The 15,498-nt window shown below is 37.4% G+C and overlaps 1 protein-coding gene across 1 annotated transcript; it reads left to right on the top strand.

Annotated features, from left to right (window-relative positions):
- The first annotated feature begins 4,862 nt into the window (after positions 1–4,862).
- On the top strand, positions 4,863–9,447 carry LOC122641418. Its single transcript, XM_043834651.1, has 2 exons — positions 4,863–5,583; positions 8,986–9,447. The coding sequence occupies exons 1-2, from the start codon at positions 5,249–5,251 to the stop codon at positions 9,047–9,049; spliced, it is 399 nt and encodes a 132-aa protein (XP_043690586.1). The 5' UTR covers positions 4,863–5,248; the 3' UTR covers positions 9,050–9,447.
- The last annotated feature ends 6,051 nt before the right edge of the window (positions 9,448–15,498 follow it).

The following is a 15,498-nucleotide window of genomic DNA, read 5'->3' on the forward strand; positions in this document are numbered from 1 at the left end:
AAACTGAACCGAACCATTTAAACCATTAAGAAACCGTTTAAACCGAAACAAATATTAGTTATATGTAATGGCAATAATTAACCATTAGTGTCTTAATATAATAGGTTGTTGCTAAATTTGAAAATAATGAGAGTCAAACATGGATTGGTAGAAGTGAATATGTGAAATTTGTAATGAAATAATTGGGTTGAATTCATTCAAATACATTAGTATAATAGTATTCAATGTTTCTATGAATATTTTGGTGTTTTTATAAATTAGAATCATATCCTTTTCAATGTGGCTTGTTGAGTACATCCAACAAGCATTAAATTCGGTGTAAAACAAGCAAACCGCTTAGGAACCAAGTACCTAAAACTATGACCAAAACTATTTAGGGCCGATAAATCGAAACCGTTTCAAAACCGAGAAATTGAAACCGTTTAGTAAATGGTTTTGGTTTCAATAAACGAAACCGTTTAATAAATGGTCCGATTCTGATTTCACCTAAAAATCCTTGCATAGAATCGAACCGAATCGATTACACTGAAACTGAACCGTTTAACACCCTTAGGTACCACCTTGGAATCAAGGTTTGAAATATTGGATTTCGACGTCATTTTGATTTCTATCGAAATTGCAATATTTCAATGAAATTTTGATCCATTTTGACACTATAATTTTGATGTCATTTCGTTTCGATTTTGATTAAAATTGAAATATTTTGTAAAATTCTGCTCATTTCGCTCGAAATTTCACAACATACTATTGAGTTTCCTTTACTCATGTTGAAGAGGAATATTTTCAGCCAACACCCATCGTTATGTTTTGATGGGTATCTAGGAACAGTGAAGGACATTTCGGAACTCCAACAAATAGAGATCAGGAAATAATAACGATATCTCATTAAAAAAAAAGGGTAATAATAACGATAGATTTGTAGGAGAAGAGTTCATCGGTGTACAGGAATAGTTATCCCTTCATTTTATGACCATCTTTTGGAATGCTCGCATAGGACCGGCCAGCCATTTTTTTAATGGTGATCATCACACTGCCAAAACCCAAATTTGAATGTGGTCCAATGCTCTATGGGAGGTTGCGAGGAGATGACAGACAATAGGTGTTCACATGATTTTTAGAAAAGAAAAAAAAATTGTACTCAGTTCACGAGGTTCCTATCATTGCGGGATCTGAAGAGAGTCATAATGATCACAACATTACCTCCACTTCACGAGGAGGCTGTCTCCCAAGCCCGCAACGGAGCTACCTTACTGTTGCGTTGAGGTCAATAAGATTTGCCTATTATAGCAAGATCGCCATGTTTAGTGAACAAAAATCTTCAAAAAAATTATAGATTTTTGGCAAAATCTTTATTTCTTCTCAATTTCAATTTCTAGGGTTTCCACCAATTCCAACAGACTTCGATCCATAATCGATGGTTTCCAATTCGTATACTTGAACCTTATTTTTTTAAGAGGGGGGAGGGGTGAGAATCCCAAGGGTGAGGAGTGTTAACTGATCAGGCCTGGTCGGTTTTGGTTGGGCCAAATTGCCCCTAACCAATTTAAGGCTTGTACTGTTACCGCTATACTTTAGGTAATCAGACCTCGTTGGCTAGGGTATGGACATGCTTCTATTTGTCGGTCAGTTACTGGTCTCTAATCGGGCTCATTGTAATCAAGCTAATCAGGTTATAATTGGGCTAATTGGCCAATCGGGTTATAAAAGGATCTTAAGTAGGCTAGAATTGGGCTAGTTGAGCTTAAACAGACTAATCAAACTATAAATGATTGGTTAACGGTGTCAATCGATCTTGGTCGGACACCCATTGGACTACAACCAAACACTGTTACTGATCCATTCCATGATTGACTAGGCCGGACACTGGATCATTTACTAACCGGTTGATCCGGTGTCAGGCTTTAACCTATTGAGCCCAATTAGCCTATCGGTGCTGCCTAGCATTTGACACTGTCAGGTACGTACATCGCTCTATCCTCATCATCTGAATATTATAAAAAAAAAAAAATTTTGGTTTCTCCTAAGGGTAGGGGGGAATCGTTATCCCTTCCAATTCGCTGTCCCCTCCAATTCCTCACATGGGGACAGAAATGACCACCCTACCCCCTGCCCGAAAACACTGCCTAAAGTGGGGTCCACTCCCCCCTATTAGAGGAATTGGAGGTGATAATTATTCGAGGGTGAGGGTGGGGGTGGGCATCGACATCCTCTACTTCCGCCTGCCCCTACTTCCATGTGCACCCTATACATAGGCGAGGGTAAGACGGTCTTTGCATGTCCCATTGTGTAAGATGCACACGAAAATAGGAGTAGACAGAAGTAGAGGATCCGGACTCGGAGGGGAGGTGGGTTGGTGGGGGTGGCGGCTTAGTAAAGAAAGAAATAGCGAGCTTTTGGTTATTAATTAGGCAAGGACAGTGAGGGTCCATAAATAGGAAAAGGTTCTTAACCTCTGAGCCCACGCCCTACCCCCTTTGTAGTCTTATGGACTTGTCATTATCTATAATGCTGCAGCGAAGCTTCTTTTGCGTTTCACGATTATTATTAGATGAGGACAAATGTGTGGTCCTTTTGGATCCACAATCAAAGCAATTGCTCATGTGTTCCAAACATGGAAAAGGAATGATTTAAGGCTCTGGCTCCATTTCTTCACCATAATGTGGAAAAGGAAAAGTGAAAAAATCTCTCTCTCTCTGTCTCTGCATAGATACATGCAATGTGGTCTCCCTGTCGACACTCAAGTACTCTCAAACTCAATTATTGCAGGGTTGAGGGGCCAATTGGGTTGGGAATACGTACACAATAGAAAACATGGCTGCAACTAAAATTGGATCTGGGGTTTAGTCCGCACTAACCAGAGAATAACCCAGTGGGATGATGGTGGGTTCAAGAACTACCACCAACTAGTTCCATGATCCTACTACTGGGGTAGGTGATGGATGTGGTTTTCTGGTCGATTGAGTCTCTGTGGTTTACTATAGTGGTGCCACACCATACCATATTTTTCTGTCTTTAATCTTTTTATTCTTAACCATTTAAGGTGTGTTTCATGTCTCAAGTGAAAGCCAGCTAAATATTCACTTTATGTGAAATTAATGTAATATGAGAGGTTGTTTGAACCTGTGGAGGGTACACTAACACCTTCTCTCTCTTTTTTCACGTCACACGAAATGATCTCTCTGCCCCCATTTATGAAACCATTTCATCGCTTCTCATTGGTGTGTACCTAATGCCATTTGCTCAAAGAACACCTTCCCCTATGTACTTATTAACAGTTTTTTTTTTTTTTTTGTTTGATAAATGTACTTATTAAGAGTAAAAGAAACTAAATGTGGTTGATAAGGAATCATTATCCCCTCCAATTCGCTGCCCCCTTCAATTCCTCTAATTCCTCACATGGGGGGCAGAAATAATAACCCTACTCTTGCCCGAAAACACTGCCCAAGATGGGGTTCACAGGCTACTCCCCCCTATAAGAGTAATTGGAAGAATTGGAGGCGCCTGCAAATTAGAGGTGATAATTATTCGATTGATAAGAAGGGAAAGATTATAGTATTTAATTCTGATATTAAATAAGAGATTTTTACTTATGATTTACATTCTCAAAAACAGAGAACCCGAAGAATGTCTTGCAATACTATTGCTTAGATATTCTGGTAAAGCACTGATATAAAAAAACTACTCTCCAACGTTGGATTGCAACCTTGATAACATATGTGCTGTGCCTGTGTTTGCTATATACAAGTGGGTACCCAGTACACCAGAGGGCATTAAAGTCCATCCACCATGGACATCTAACCAGCCTTGTACCTTCCAATTCTTAGTTTCAGCTCTATATTAATTAGTTAGATGGTTTATAACCCTACTATTGGTTGTCCATTGGTCAATAACTTTTGAGCTGTCCTCAATTTATCTAAAAGATAATATAAATTAGCTTTAATTCTTGATAGATGAGTTGGTGGGCCAAAGTATGAAGAGCAGGAGACAATCGTATGTCCTCTTGCCATCGATTTAGTCTTTTTTAATGACATTTGTTAAGTTTTCATTTTAAAGATATTCATGGCCATCTATAAAATTAAATTCTTCTTTCATTCCTATGGTAATGATAGGATATTCTGCTTTTGTTCTTTTCTTTAAGCTCTCCCTGACGTTTCCAGTCCTATATAAACATTTAATGCTCAAAAGTATCTGATGCAATTGAATCCTTCATTATCGTCATCAGAAGCCAACTAACTATCGAGTTTTTGTCTTTCCCCCTATGCTCACTATCTTGTTGGTTGATATGCGACTTTCAAATTCAAATCTTTCAAGTTTCACCTCAAAGCTTTAGAAGCTTTGATGTTCTATGACAAAACGTTTCACTTTTTAATCGGAGGTTACTGTTGAGAGTGCTTTTTGTCACCCAGTAAAGTAGAAGGAGATGCTGCATTTGTCTCCCACTGTTGTGTTTGTGTTGGAACTGTAACCTTTTTAGCTAATATTTGCTTTTAACTTTGTACTTCCCTTAATCAGATATTGATTGAAGATTTCCCTTCTTCTTAATTCCCATTCTTCCATTTCGGTTTGATCTTGACAGTAAAATTGATTCCGAGGATAGAAGTGGAGGAGGGTAGGATGGTCACCTATGGAATTTGACGACTTGATTTTCCACCAGGAGATGGCAGAAATTCCCTAGATAAAGAACTGAAGAAAAGGAAAATTTTTGGGATAAATTTTTGGCGCTTATTCGAGTGCTACCCACTTCGAGGAAATCACATGAGAGTCCGAGATCGCCTCGCCTCAGATCCTGAAAACCCAGAAATCTTTTTTGGATTCTGTTCTTATTTCATCAGCAGATTAGTTTCTTATTCTGTTTTCGGTGTCTTTACCAAGGGTTGAAAAGGAGGCGGGTTTCCCGAAATAGAAAAGAAGGAAACTGTAGCTTTGGTTGGGATTCATTGAAGGGGAAATATATGATTTTTGGTTGCTCCTGGATGGTTGGTGACCTCATCGTATGAAGTGTTATCAGTTGGATACGAATTCAATTAGGTTTTCCAGTTATTTCTTTGGGAATTTCCTTCTAGGTCAATGTTTCCTGCCATTTCTTCTCATTGTAAGGAATAGAGAATTGACATGCAGTAAGAAACAGAGACTCTGGCCCTATTTTTTTTTTATTCGATTAGTGGAGCCTTTTAATTTTATTTGGTCGATCGAATTATTCTGGCGTGAAATGAGTTGCTTTTAAACTGTTCCTTCTCCAGAAAATTTGATGAGGGTTTTGTTTGGCAAGTTCCACTGCCCTTCTTTCATTTGCTTTTGCAAACCTTCTCATCTGCTCTCTCCTTCCCCATTGAAATTAGAAGATACCCCACATGTTCCTCCTCGTTTATATTCAGTTCCTGATTCTGTGGGTCAGTTATCTGGTGAGGGGCTTGAGGTAAAGAATGAGAGCTTTGATGGGAATCAAGTTGAGAATTTTCCAAAAAGCAGTCTTAAGAAGCCGTCTTCAGGACCAGGTGTTCCAAAAGAGATTGGAAAGAAAAGAGTGCAGTGGATGGATTTCTTGGGGAAAGAACTAGTTGAGATAGAGGAATTTGAACCCAGGTGGGTCAATCTTCTTCCTTTTTGACAATTATTGTTTTTAATTTTCTTGTTTGATTACCTTCTGGTGTATTGTCAGAGTAATTCTTCTGCATGAAATTTTATTTTAATAAAACTGGTCATTTGAGTATAAACATTGTTTTCACACGGGGGGCATGTCTGAACTGCAATTTATTTTGTGAATGGTTGGACTTATAGGAGTAATATAGATTTATCAAAGTTGAATTCTTCATTTTTGAATGTGAAACTTCTGAAGAATATATATATATATATTGATCCTAACACCTTATCCAACATTGTATTTGACATGATACTGTTGATTCCTTAGTAAACTTGTAGGTATTCAAATTAGAGAAGTTACATTGTAGGATAGTGATTGAGAAAATTGTGTTAGGCAAATATATTCTTGCTGAATGAAGATTCCTGTTGAACTTTTTCATAGTTCTAGAATTGGCTTCATTCTCACTCCATCCCCGCCCCCAATAAAAAAATAAAAGAGAGGAAAAGAAGTAGTTGAAAGGATCTTGTCTTACAGATATATGGCATGGTACTTCTAATGAGAGTCATCTTTTTAATCAGTTCTTTTGGTTCTACCAGAAGGTCTGATGATACCAATATAACATTTGATGGTCAACAAAACTATAATCTAGCTTGGCCTCACTCCAGAGTCTGTAAAAAAAAAATTATAAAGGAACAAAACACTGAGCCTCCTTAATTGGACCATGGGTTGGGTTGGTAATGCAAAGGTCATTTTTTGCTGTTTAGTACAGGATATCTTTAGTCCCACCCACCCCCTGTTTTACTTTTTGTGTTGACATAAATTAGAGGTCATCCTGATTAAACAATGGGTACTTTTAGCATCCCAACAGTATTAGGTTTAGGTTTAGTTAGTTGAATTATTTTGGGTTTGGCAGACTAGGATATTTCTAATGCCTGCTAACCTCAGAAAACACCTATCGTTGGGTATACTGCTTTTCTTGTAGTTGGTAGGAAAGCGTTCTTATTCTAAGCATATAGTAATATAGTTAATGAATAGCTAGGGCTTTGTGTTCTCATGTCCCTCTCTTCTCTCGAGCTGATGCCTATAACACTAGCTGTGCTGTTTGCTTCTCCCCTCTCAGTTCTTACTTAGTTCCTAATCTCCATTCGCCATTCAAAAGCTTCTTATTTTTTATTTGAGTATTAGTAGTTTCATGTGTGCGAACAAGTGAGAATGGGATACATCTATTTGGGAGATTGTAGAATAAGGAACTGGATCCTGCCAGGGAATTAGATCATTACATTCAGAATTAAATTTGAGGAAGATATGGTTCTGGTTTGAACTGAGTAGCTTAAATGCTCAATGATTAGCTAATCATTTATGATATGAGCTATAAAGAGAATTGAGAGGGTCATAATGATCAGCTTGGTTCTCCTACTGTCTGGATCTCAAGCATAATACTTATTGCTTAATCTGGTTGAGATGATGTCATCTGGTTCCCATCGTGTGGGCATTTGATGTTCTTGACTTGGTGGCTTTGGACCTGTAAAGGTAGTGGCACTGTCTCTGATGTTTGGGGAACATCATATTACATATTTCTTTGGAAAAACATGGAATCTGTGGTCAGCACCAATTTCGACCACTTGGCAGGTTGGATGGGGGAGAATCCTGGACTACAAAAAGGATGCTTGGACATACATGAGAGTGTATGCCTATGCATGGGGTGATATATGTTTAAATTCAAATCTGAAATTTGCCGCAAGACCAATCCAGGCCATTTCCTAGATTAGATATTCAACGGTAGCAATTGCCGCATTACTCTTCTACTCTTCTGAGTGGCAGAACTAGGTGCGTTGTTCCATGATTGAAAGACACCCCAGGAAATATCTTGCCTAATTTTTTTGTCTATATTTTGATTTTGAAACTTTGCATAAATCCCCTGAACTAGGAAATAGGCATTTTACTTTGGAGATTCCATTGGTTTACTTGTAATAACCAATTATGTTGCTTTAACTGATTAATGTCTTTCTCCCTGTAAGCCAATAAGCATCAAGCAGGCCCTCTTTGGATGGTTTTCTTCATGGCTGTTGAGCAATTGTGAATAACTATGTTTGATTAAGTTTACAAACTAAAGATTGTTACTGATGAAGTAATTAGAGACTAGAATTCTCCAAGATATTTCCCAACAAATTTTTTGAATCTAGGCATACTGCCATTTCTGCTCTTGATATTCTTATGTTCCTTAATTGGATTTGTTTCTCTGTGATCTTTTGGAATCTGTTATCTCCTTAGAATTGGAACATTGATCAAGGGTTCTGAGATTCCTACAAGGTATGACATCATTTGTTTCATTGCCATGTCTGCTGAGAGATACTTTGAGAATTTGAAAGGAACTATCTTCAATAGTATCCAACACAGTACAGTAGCCATTCTGAAGCATCTGGTAACATGATTCACAAAACTCTGCAGTTTTTTATCATAAGAGAATTTGGCACCCGCCGCAGGGTGGGGGGGGGGCACTCTATCCATACTACTACCATGCATATGATTCATCACTTGTGACTTGAAGGCCATTAAAATTTGGGTGTGAAATTTTGAGGAACAGTGTGAGAGAAGAGCCAATGCAGCTAGTAAAATTTCATTATCATGTCTTTCTGTTCCCAAGGAGCTGGTCAACCAGAACCAACTACTCTCCAAGAATAATATTAGATGCTTCTACTGGGTGCTTGGGTCAATGGGGATATTTATGTTAGAAACTCTCATAAAGTGGTTGTGGTTTTTCGTTCACCTATCAGGAAAATCCTTTTGGACTAGTTGAACTGGATGTTGATCCTGCATCTTACTGATATTATTTCTGTAGAATTGCTTGCCACTTGTTCTTTGATTGGATTTTGGACTTGCTACAAATATATGTATTTGATTGAGTTGCTCCCTTGTGGCTGGTTCTGCCACCTACGTGGGTATTTCTGTGTGGTGTATAGAAACACTTTGCTAATGCAATCTAAAAACAGGAAATGAGAGCTTTCTGCATTTTCAGGCTAGATTGTGCTGACCTATTCATGATTTTGGACTGTTCAGTTGATGAGTATCCACTTTGGTGGACCATTACCTCTAAATCCTGTCAATTACCTTTCTTCGCTGCCCATTCAAGAGAAAAACTTGGAATATTCTCCCTGGTTAGAAACTTAGAATAACAAGAATGATCTTTCTTTATATATATTGACTAGGGTCATCCAGGTCAAGTGGTTAAGGTAAACATGGTTCTTGGAGTCATGTGGACAATGTATTAGCGTGATTAAAACCTTCACTGATACAGAAACACGTTTGTTCTTGTGTAATCTCATTAACTTAATGTTTGTTGTCATGCTGTTGGGGTATTGGTTGTTGCAATTTAATATTCTTCTATTTCTTGGTATATTTTCCAGTGAATCAGAAGATTCAGATGATGATGGAGAGGGTAGTCGAGGCTGTGTTTGTGTTATTCAGTGAACCTGCTTATTCTGCTCATCTCAGTACCCCTTTAGCTATGGCATGGACAGGAAGACAGCAACTCCAATTCCCTTGGGCTCCATGTTCAGGTCCTTATAGTCTCCTTTGTGGTTTGTCTCTGAACATGTGGCCTCATGTTTATGTTGGTGAACATCAACCAAATTGAGTTGCAGGAGTTGAGGTCAGAAGAAAATATTACCATGGCTTTAAAATGTTCGAAAGAATGTATTTCCAGTGCGTCATGATCTCCAGTGGCATTCTCTTCGGGCATGGGATTTATTTACAGAACTGCACTGAATCCAGGTGCCATTCCTTCCATTGTTTTCTCATCAAGATCTGAATCAGGAATCTTGTTTGAGTTCAAGTTTAATGCACAATGCTTTCCTATTCTGTTAAAGATTTTTATTTTATTTTATTTTATAAAAGCATTCTTTTCTTTCTTTTATATTCATGACTTGGTTTTGCATCTGATTGTAAAACCCAGCACCAACTCAGCATCTTCCATCAATGAACATGTTAAATTTCCATACACTGGTTTCCTGTTCTGTTAATTTCATAGACAATGTTTAAGCTATGATACATCAAATGGTGAGTCTTTATCTCATTTAATCAAGACATGTGGAAACATAACGGTGCCTCAACGCCGGACCTAAAGCAGGAAAAGATAGCTTACCAAAACAAAAAGGCAGGAAAAGATAAGGGTTCGAGTTAATCCAACTCAGTACTTGAGTTTTTTTTTTTTTTTTTTTTGTTTGGGGTAAGAAACTCATTACTTGAGTTAGAAGTTGAAATAAAGGTAAGGCAAAAGTCTCTCTGAGCTGACCGCGGAAGGTACACTAGCAACCTCCCTATCTTTGTCCTCATATGAAATGACCCCTCTACCCTCTATATACAAAACTGTTTTGTCTCTCCTCATAGGTGTGCTTCTTAGGCCGCTTGCTTAGAGAACCCTCTCCCTGAAAGTGTTTAGAAATCAGTTTTTTTGACAAATCCTAGATCAGACTGTCGGATTGGAACTAGAAGAATTGAATTGTCAATCAATAACGCCCAAAATCTGTTCCAGGTGGAACCATTTTTAGACCAGTCACGACTTGACCAAAAGTAGGGATGCAAGCGCACCAGGACTGTTTGGAGCATTGATGACCATTGGAAAAGGCTCATAGATCAATTGGAGATAACTTTGTTCTGCCCAGGTCCATTTGGTGTTGTTGGACTCATTCTGACTCAGGTTGATTGGGCCTAAATATAGACTGTTTGTTCCCTTTGTGGGCCGATAAGGAGCTGTGGATGCATTGCAAGGAATAACAGTGGTGCTATATTCTTTGGCTTAGCTAGGGGAGATGTTAACTCCAGGGTTCTAGAGCATGTTATCAGGACCAGTATCGGTTGCTGTCGATACTGATATGGAATGACCGTATCAGGTTGAACACTTTTGCCCCTTAAAATACTGATACAAGGTTGTTTTGTTTTGGTTTTGTCCTCCCCTATTTCAATACCCTGATGCAGTATTGGTATTGGCCACGACCACTCCTGATACCTATACTGATATGGATCGGTTGCATCAGACACTTTTGCCTATTAAAATACTGGTACAATATTATTCTGTTTTCTTTTGTCCTTCCCTGTTTTGATACCACGATACAGTATCGGCAGATATCAGTATTGACTATGACCGATCCCAATACCTAAAATCGTGGTTGGCTCATGAGTGATGGAGCAAGAGCTTTTGTCCATCAGAAGAGATGGCTCAAGAAGGTAAGGCCAGAAATATTCCAAGGCTTAGGACCTCTTAATTGTTAGATTTTTGTCTTGCCATCTGAGCTAACACCTTCTCCCGGGTGTGTAATTTTGGCCAAATTTTTGTGCCGATCAGCTCTATAAGAAAGTACCACTCCAGTGAGTAGCTAGGGGTGGACAATGGGGAGGTTGTGGCTGCAGCCTCCGAGCCCAACCCGAGGTATGGAGGGCAGGGCTTGGACCTCGAGTTTTCAATAGAATTACCAATATGCCATTCAAAAGTACGTGGGAAGAACGTCCTTCTAACTAATATTTTTGATAGGGTGAGAGAACGGTAACTAGTCGTGTAACCCCGGCACCAGCGTGGGAGGGTTAATGAGAGTGTGCACTGAGGCAGTGGTTTGGAAAGGATTTTCAATTTCATTAGGGGTTGAATGGCTTTTTCACACACTCCTATGCCTAGGTGCAGGAACCACGCCATCCATGCGACCAGGTAGCGTTCTTTTTTCCTTCTCAATATTTTGGTTGGGACTTACCTACCCACAAAATTCAACCGTACATGACCTCAATGTGACAGTGATATTCTACTCGGCACAGACAAAGACTATGGTAGAGGGGAGATCTGTCCCATTTTCCCAGGCCTTCCAAACTTTTGAATGAATGAATGCCTTCTTCGTTCATTTCAAAGTATTGCAGTCAACTGTGATGAGCAACTAGAAGGTCTTGTTTCTGTTTTATGGACTCTTTGGATCTCATTTATTCAAATTAAAAAAATAATAAAGTTCTATTTTGAAATCCTCAGGGTCAAAATTCAGTTTAGATGGACGGTTTGACAATTGGGTTTGCTGGGTCATAATTGTAAGATTGAATTGATCAACCTCGTGTCTCTACTAAAATAAATTAATAATATTTATAATCAATCTGGTGTCCACCATTTTTTTTTAATGAATTATGTATTTATATGATTTATATCTATTTAGGGAAATCTATTAAAATATAGGATGGGTATCGCTGCCAGAGTGTCAGGTATGAGCGCGGGAGGGGGGGAGGCATCAACAGGGTGGATTTTTTATATTTCTCAAGGGCCAAGCTGTCATTTTTCTCTCATTTCTGTCTAGGTGCAAGCGCCATGCAACCTAACAACAATCTTTTTCCTGTTATTAAATGAAAGTATTTTATTTTTTGCAAGTCTTTTTTTGGCCTCAAATGTTTAATTTATAAAACAAAATTGTTTTGAATACTATTTTTAATTGTTTATCATATTTTTTTATAGTTTTTTCTTTTTACAATATAAAAAATACTTTATTTTTTATTCAATCTTCTCCATCTCAAAATCCCTAAAATCGTTTTTTAATCCTAATTTCTAACCAATATATGTTAAATTTGGTAGTCCGGCCCATCTCAAATTTATAATCCACGAAATAGGTGTTTTTATTTTATCATGCTTATTCATCAAATTGTTCTCAACAAATTTAACATTTTTAACAAAATTTAAGGTCTTATTATTAATATATGTAGAAATTATAATGATTTTTCTTTTTGATAAGATAGAAATCATAATGATTTAAAGATTAATAACTCATAATTAGATGATGTAAATAATTGGACTCTAAGAAATAACGTGATGTGGAAAAATAAGATATTCTTGTTCCACAATGGCATGCCAATTTAAAATATATATTGATGAATGACAATAATTATGATTTGTTTTATTTATTCCGACAAAATACTATTGAATTTGGGTGGTGAAGTAAGCCTCTCCTTGATGATCCACCATTTTTTGCTTCGCATGCAAATTTCTCTGTTGGTCTACTACCTCACTTACTATCAAATGGGAAATCTTCCCCATGGATTAGTTTTAGTTTATATATATCAAGTTTTAATTGGGTCCCATGCATCTATATATAAATTGTATGATCTAGCTTTCATATTAGGACTTACTATTCTCCCCCTGCCCTTAAAGTTATAGAATTTTAATTTTCAACCAACCAGTTTAAAAGCTTTTATATCTTCAAATGGGGAAATGGGATTAGAATGGAATCTATTTGATAGATACTTGATAAGGTCCAAACAACCACAAAATTTGAGCCCCAAAAAGATACCAACTAGAATATATTTGGAATGTAAGAAAAAAAAAAAAAAGTAGGTATTATTGACCACGACATGTGTTAGGGGATAATACACTCGACCTTTTCATCAAATACAACCTTTTTATTTATTTATTTATTTGTAAATAAATCATTGGAATCTGTATAATTAAATTTTTGGGGAACCTTTCTTTACATAGGAGCGCAGGACCATGTGTGCACGGTAGTCAATGAGAGCACGCACTGACACATTGGGGGAAGCAGAAATTCCACCATTTATGGGGGCAGGGTGGTCATTTCCCCCCCCCATTGTATTTGGGTGTGGTCCAATAAGTGAATGCTCAATTTCATTTCGATTCGATTGTTAGTTACTTGAGTTTTTTTTTATTTTTATCCATTTGATATCGGGTTTAGTTTACCGTGTGTGTTATAAATAATGGGAAAAAGAACATGGTCGAATGTAACTTGCGCTAGACACAACCACCCTGAAATGACTGCCTCTTACCCCTACAAAATGAAAAATCCCCCTCTTGATGCCCTTTCGCATCTCCCTAGCAAAAGGGCCACACAACCAGGCAACGTTCTTCTTCCCATAATTAATGATGAAAAAACATGATTTTTATTTTTTTCTTTTGATTTCTGGGTTTGTACCGGATTCGCATTGGTTTCATTCCGATTTTCGATTTTGATTGTTCCGACTTCTAATATGGTCCAATTTTCAAAATATTTCAAACCGATGCCAACCCAATAAGAAATCAGTTCAATTGAATTTGGGTTTGTTGGGATAATTGGACCATTTCAATTTTGTTTTTGATACCTTTAATTTGATGTATAAGGTTTTGGGTTACACCCTCCTACAAAATGCCTCACAAAAGATGCAAGAGCAGTTGATAGAAAACTTACCCGGCAGACCATCTAAAAAAAAACCTTTGCAACTACAAGTATGATCAAAAGAATATGGACACGTATAGGTAACTTCCACGTCAAGGAGAGAGAAAAAGAATGGTGTCACACATCACCCACCCACAAAGAACTATAATTACAATACGAGTACTTAAAAGGAAAAGAAATGCTTACCAAAGCCTCCTAATGAACAGTAATAATGCAGACTAATAACACTTTGTCTCACACCTGACCCACCTGCTGGGACCTTTTTCTCGTGTGAATGGTCGCCGGGGAAACCATCGCCGGTATCAAACGTGGTGGCCCACTGCCGGTAAAGACTTTGGTTTCTTAAGTTTTATCAACTCCACCACCGGCTGACCACCCCCCGTTAAAGGAAAGATTCTATTTCAAATCAAAAGAACAGCGAAAAAGTAGTAAGGGTGTGGGTCCCCACCACCGACTCCCTCATAGGCTGGCTGAATGGTTTTGGGCTTCCCTCTGGTCTCTCTGTAGGGGTCCACACTACAGATCACCATCAACTTCGACTGAGATGCTTTTAATCTTAGTGACCTCATATCGAGTTTGTTTACACTTTCTCCTATATGTATTGACCAAATTAGCTTTGGAATAAATTGATCAAATTCACTAATATTGTACTACTGTAGGTTCAAAATTTTTTGGCAGGACGTGTATCTTTTAAGGGAGGGGGATCGCTTCTAGGCTGCGATCCTACATGGCCCCTGCACCAGCTTGGGCCCAATGAGATCATACGCAAAAGGATTTAATAAGGATGGAAATTTTCATTTTATGAGAGGTGGGGCAGTCATATTTGTATTCAATCATTTTCAATTTTCAATTTGATATGAATTGGCATCGGTAAATATTGATCTCAAAAATCCTATGCAGTTTGGAAGCCTTCTCTCTTCTTTTTTTTTTTTATTTTTTGGGAAGAAAAATGTCTACTCCCTTAAAAGTTCCTTCAAGAACAATACAAAGTAAATTTGATAATTTTTTACAACATGTCAAATGAAATGACCATTCTCAATAAAATAACCCACATGATATATATAGGATTCAACCCTTTGTATCTTCATTTATTCAATTTTTGTGAAAACAATTCCAACCATTTTTTAATTTAATATTCGACAAAAACATTATTTGTTTGAAATTTGATACATGGCTAGATGGTGATTTGTACAACATACCCTCAAAGTTTGAAAACCTACCAAACTACACTTCATTGTGTTATGTTATCATGTTATCATTCTTATGGTCAACGTACCTTACGAAAAAAAGAAGCTCTGTAAAATCTTGTGAACATATTATCTACATCATCATTTAATTATATATTATATTACATATTATTCTTACATAAATATATATATTAACAAAATACGTTAATATCTAAAAATTTATATTATTGATTTGAGAATCAAATTAAGCAAGCTAGCTAGATGAATTCAAACTATTCCCCATTCATGGATAAACTACATGGCCATGAAAGATCCTTAGCATGGTTTTAAAGATCAGAATAGGATTGATCAAAATTGGTCGATTTAAATCATTTGGATCGAAATCAGTTGTGACCGAAACCAATTTCGATCACTTTGGAGCAGCTGATCTTGGGTATTTAAGATCAATTCTATCCGGATCAAAAAATCGACATAGACTAATGTGATATCCGATTCCAAATTTAAAATCCTTGATCCTTAGCCATCGTTTATAATCTCCCACATGTGT

The sequence above is a fragment of the Telopea speciosissima genome, chromosome 10 (assembly GCF_018873765.1).
Source record: "Telopea speciosissima isolate NSW1024214 ecotype Mountain lineage chromosome 10, Tspe_v1, whole genome shotgun sequence".
NCBI lineage: Eukaryota > Viridiplantae > Streptophyta > Magnoliopsida > Proteales > Proteaceae > Telopea > Telopea speciosissima.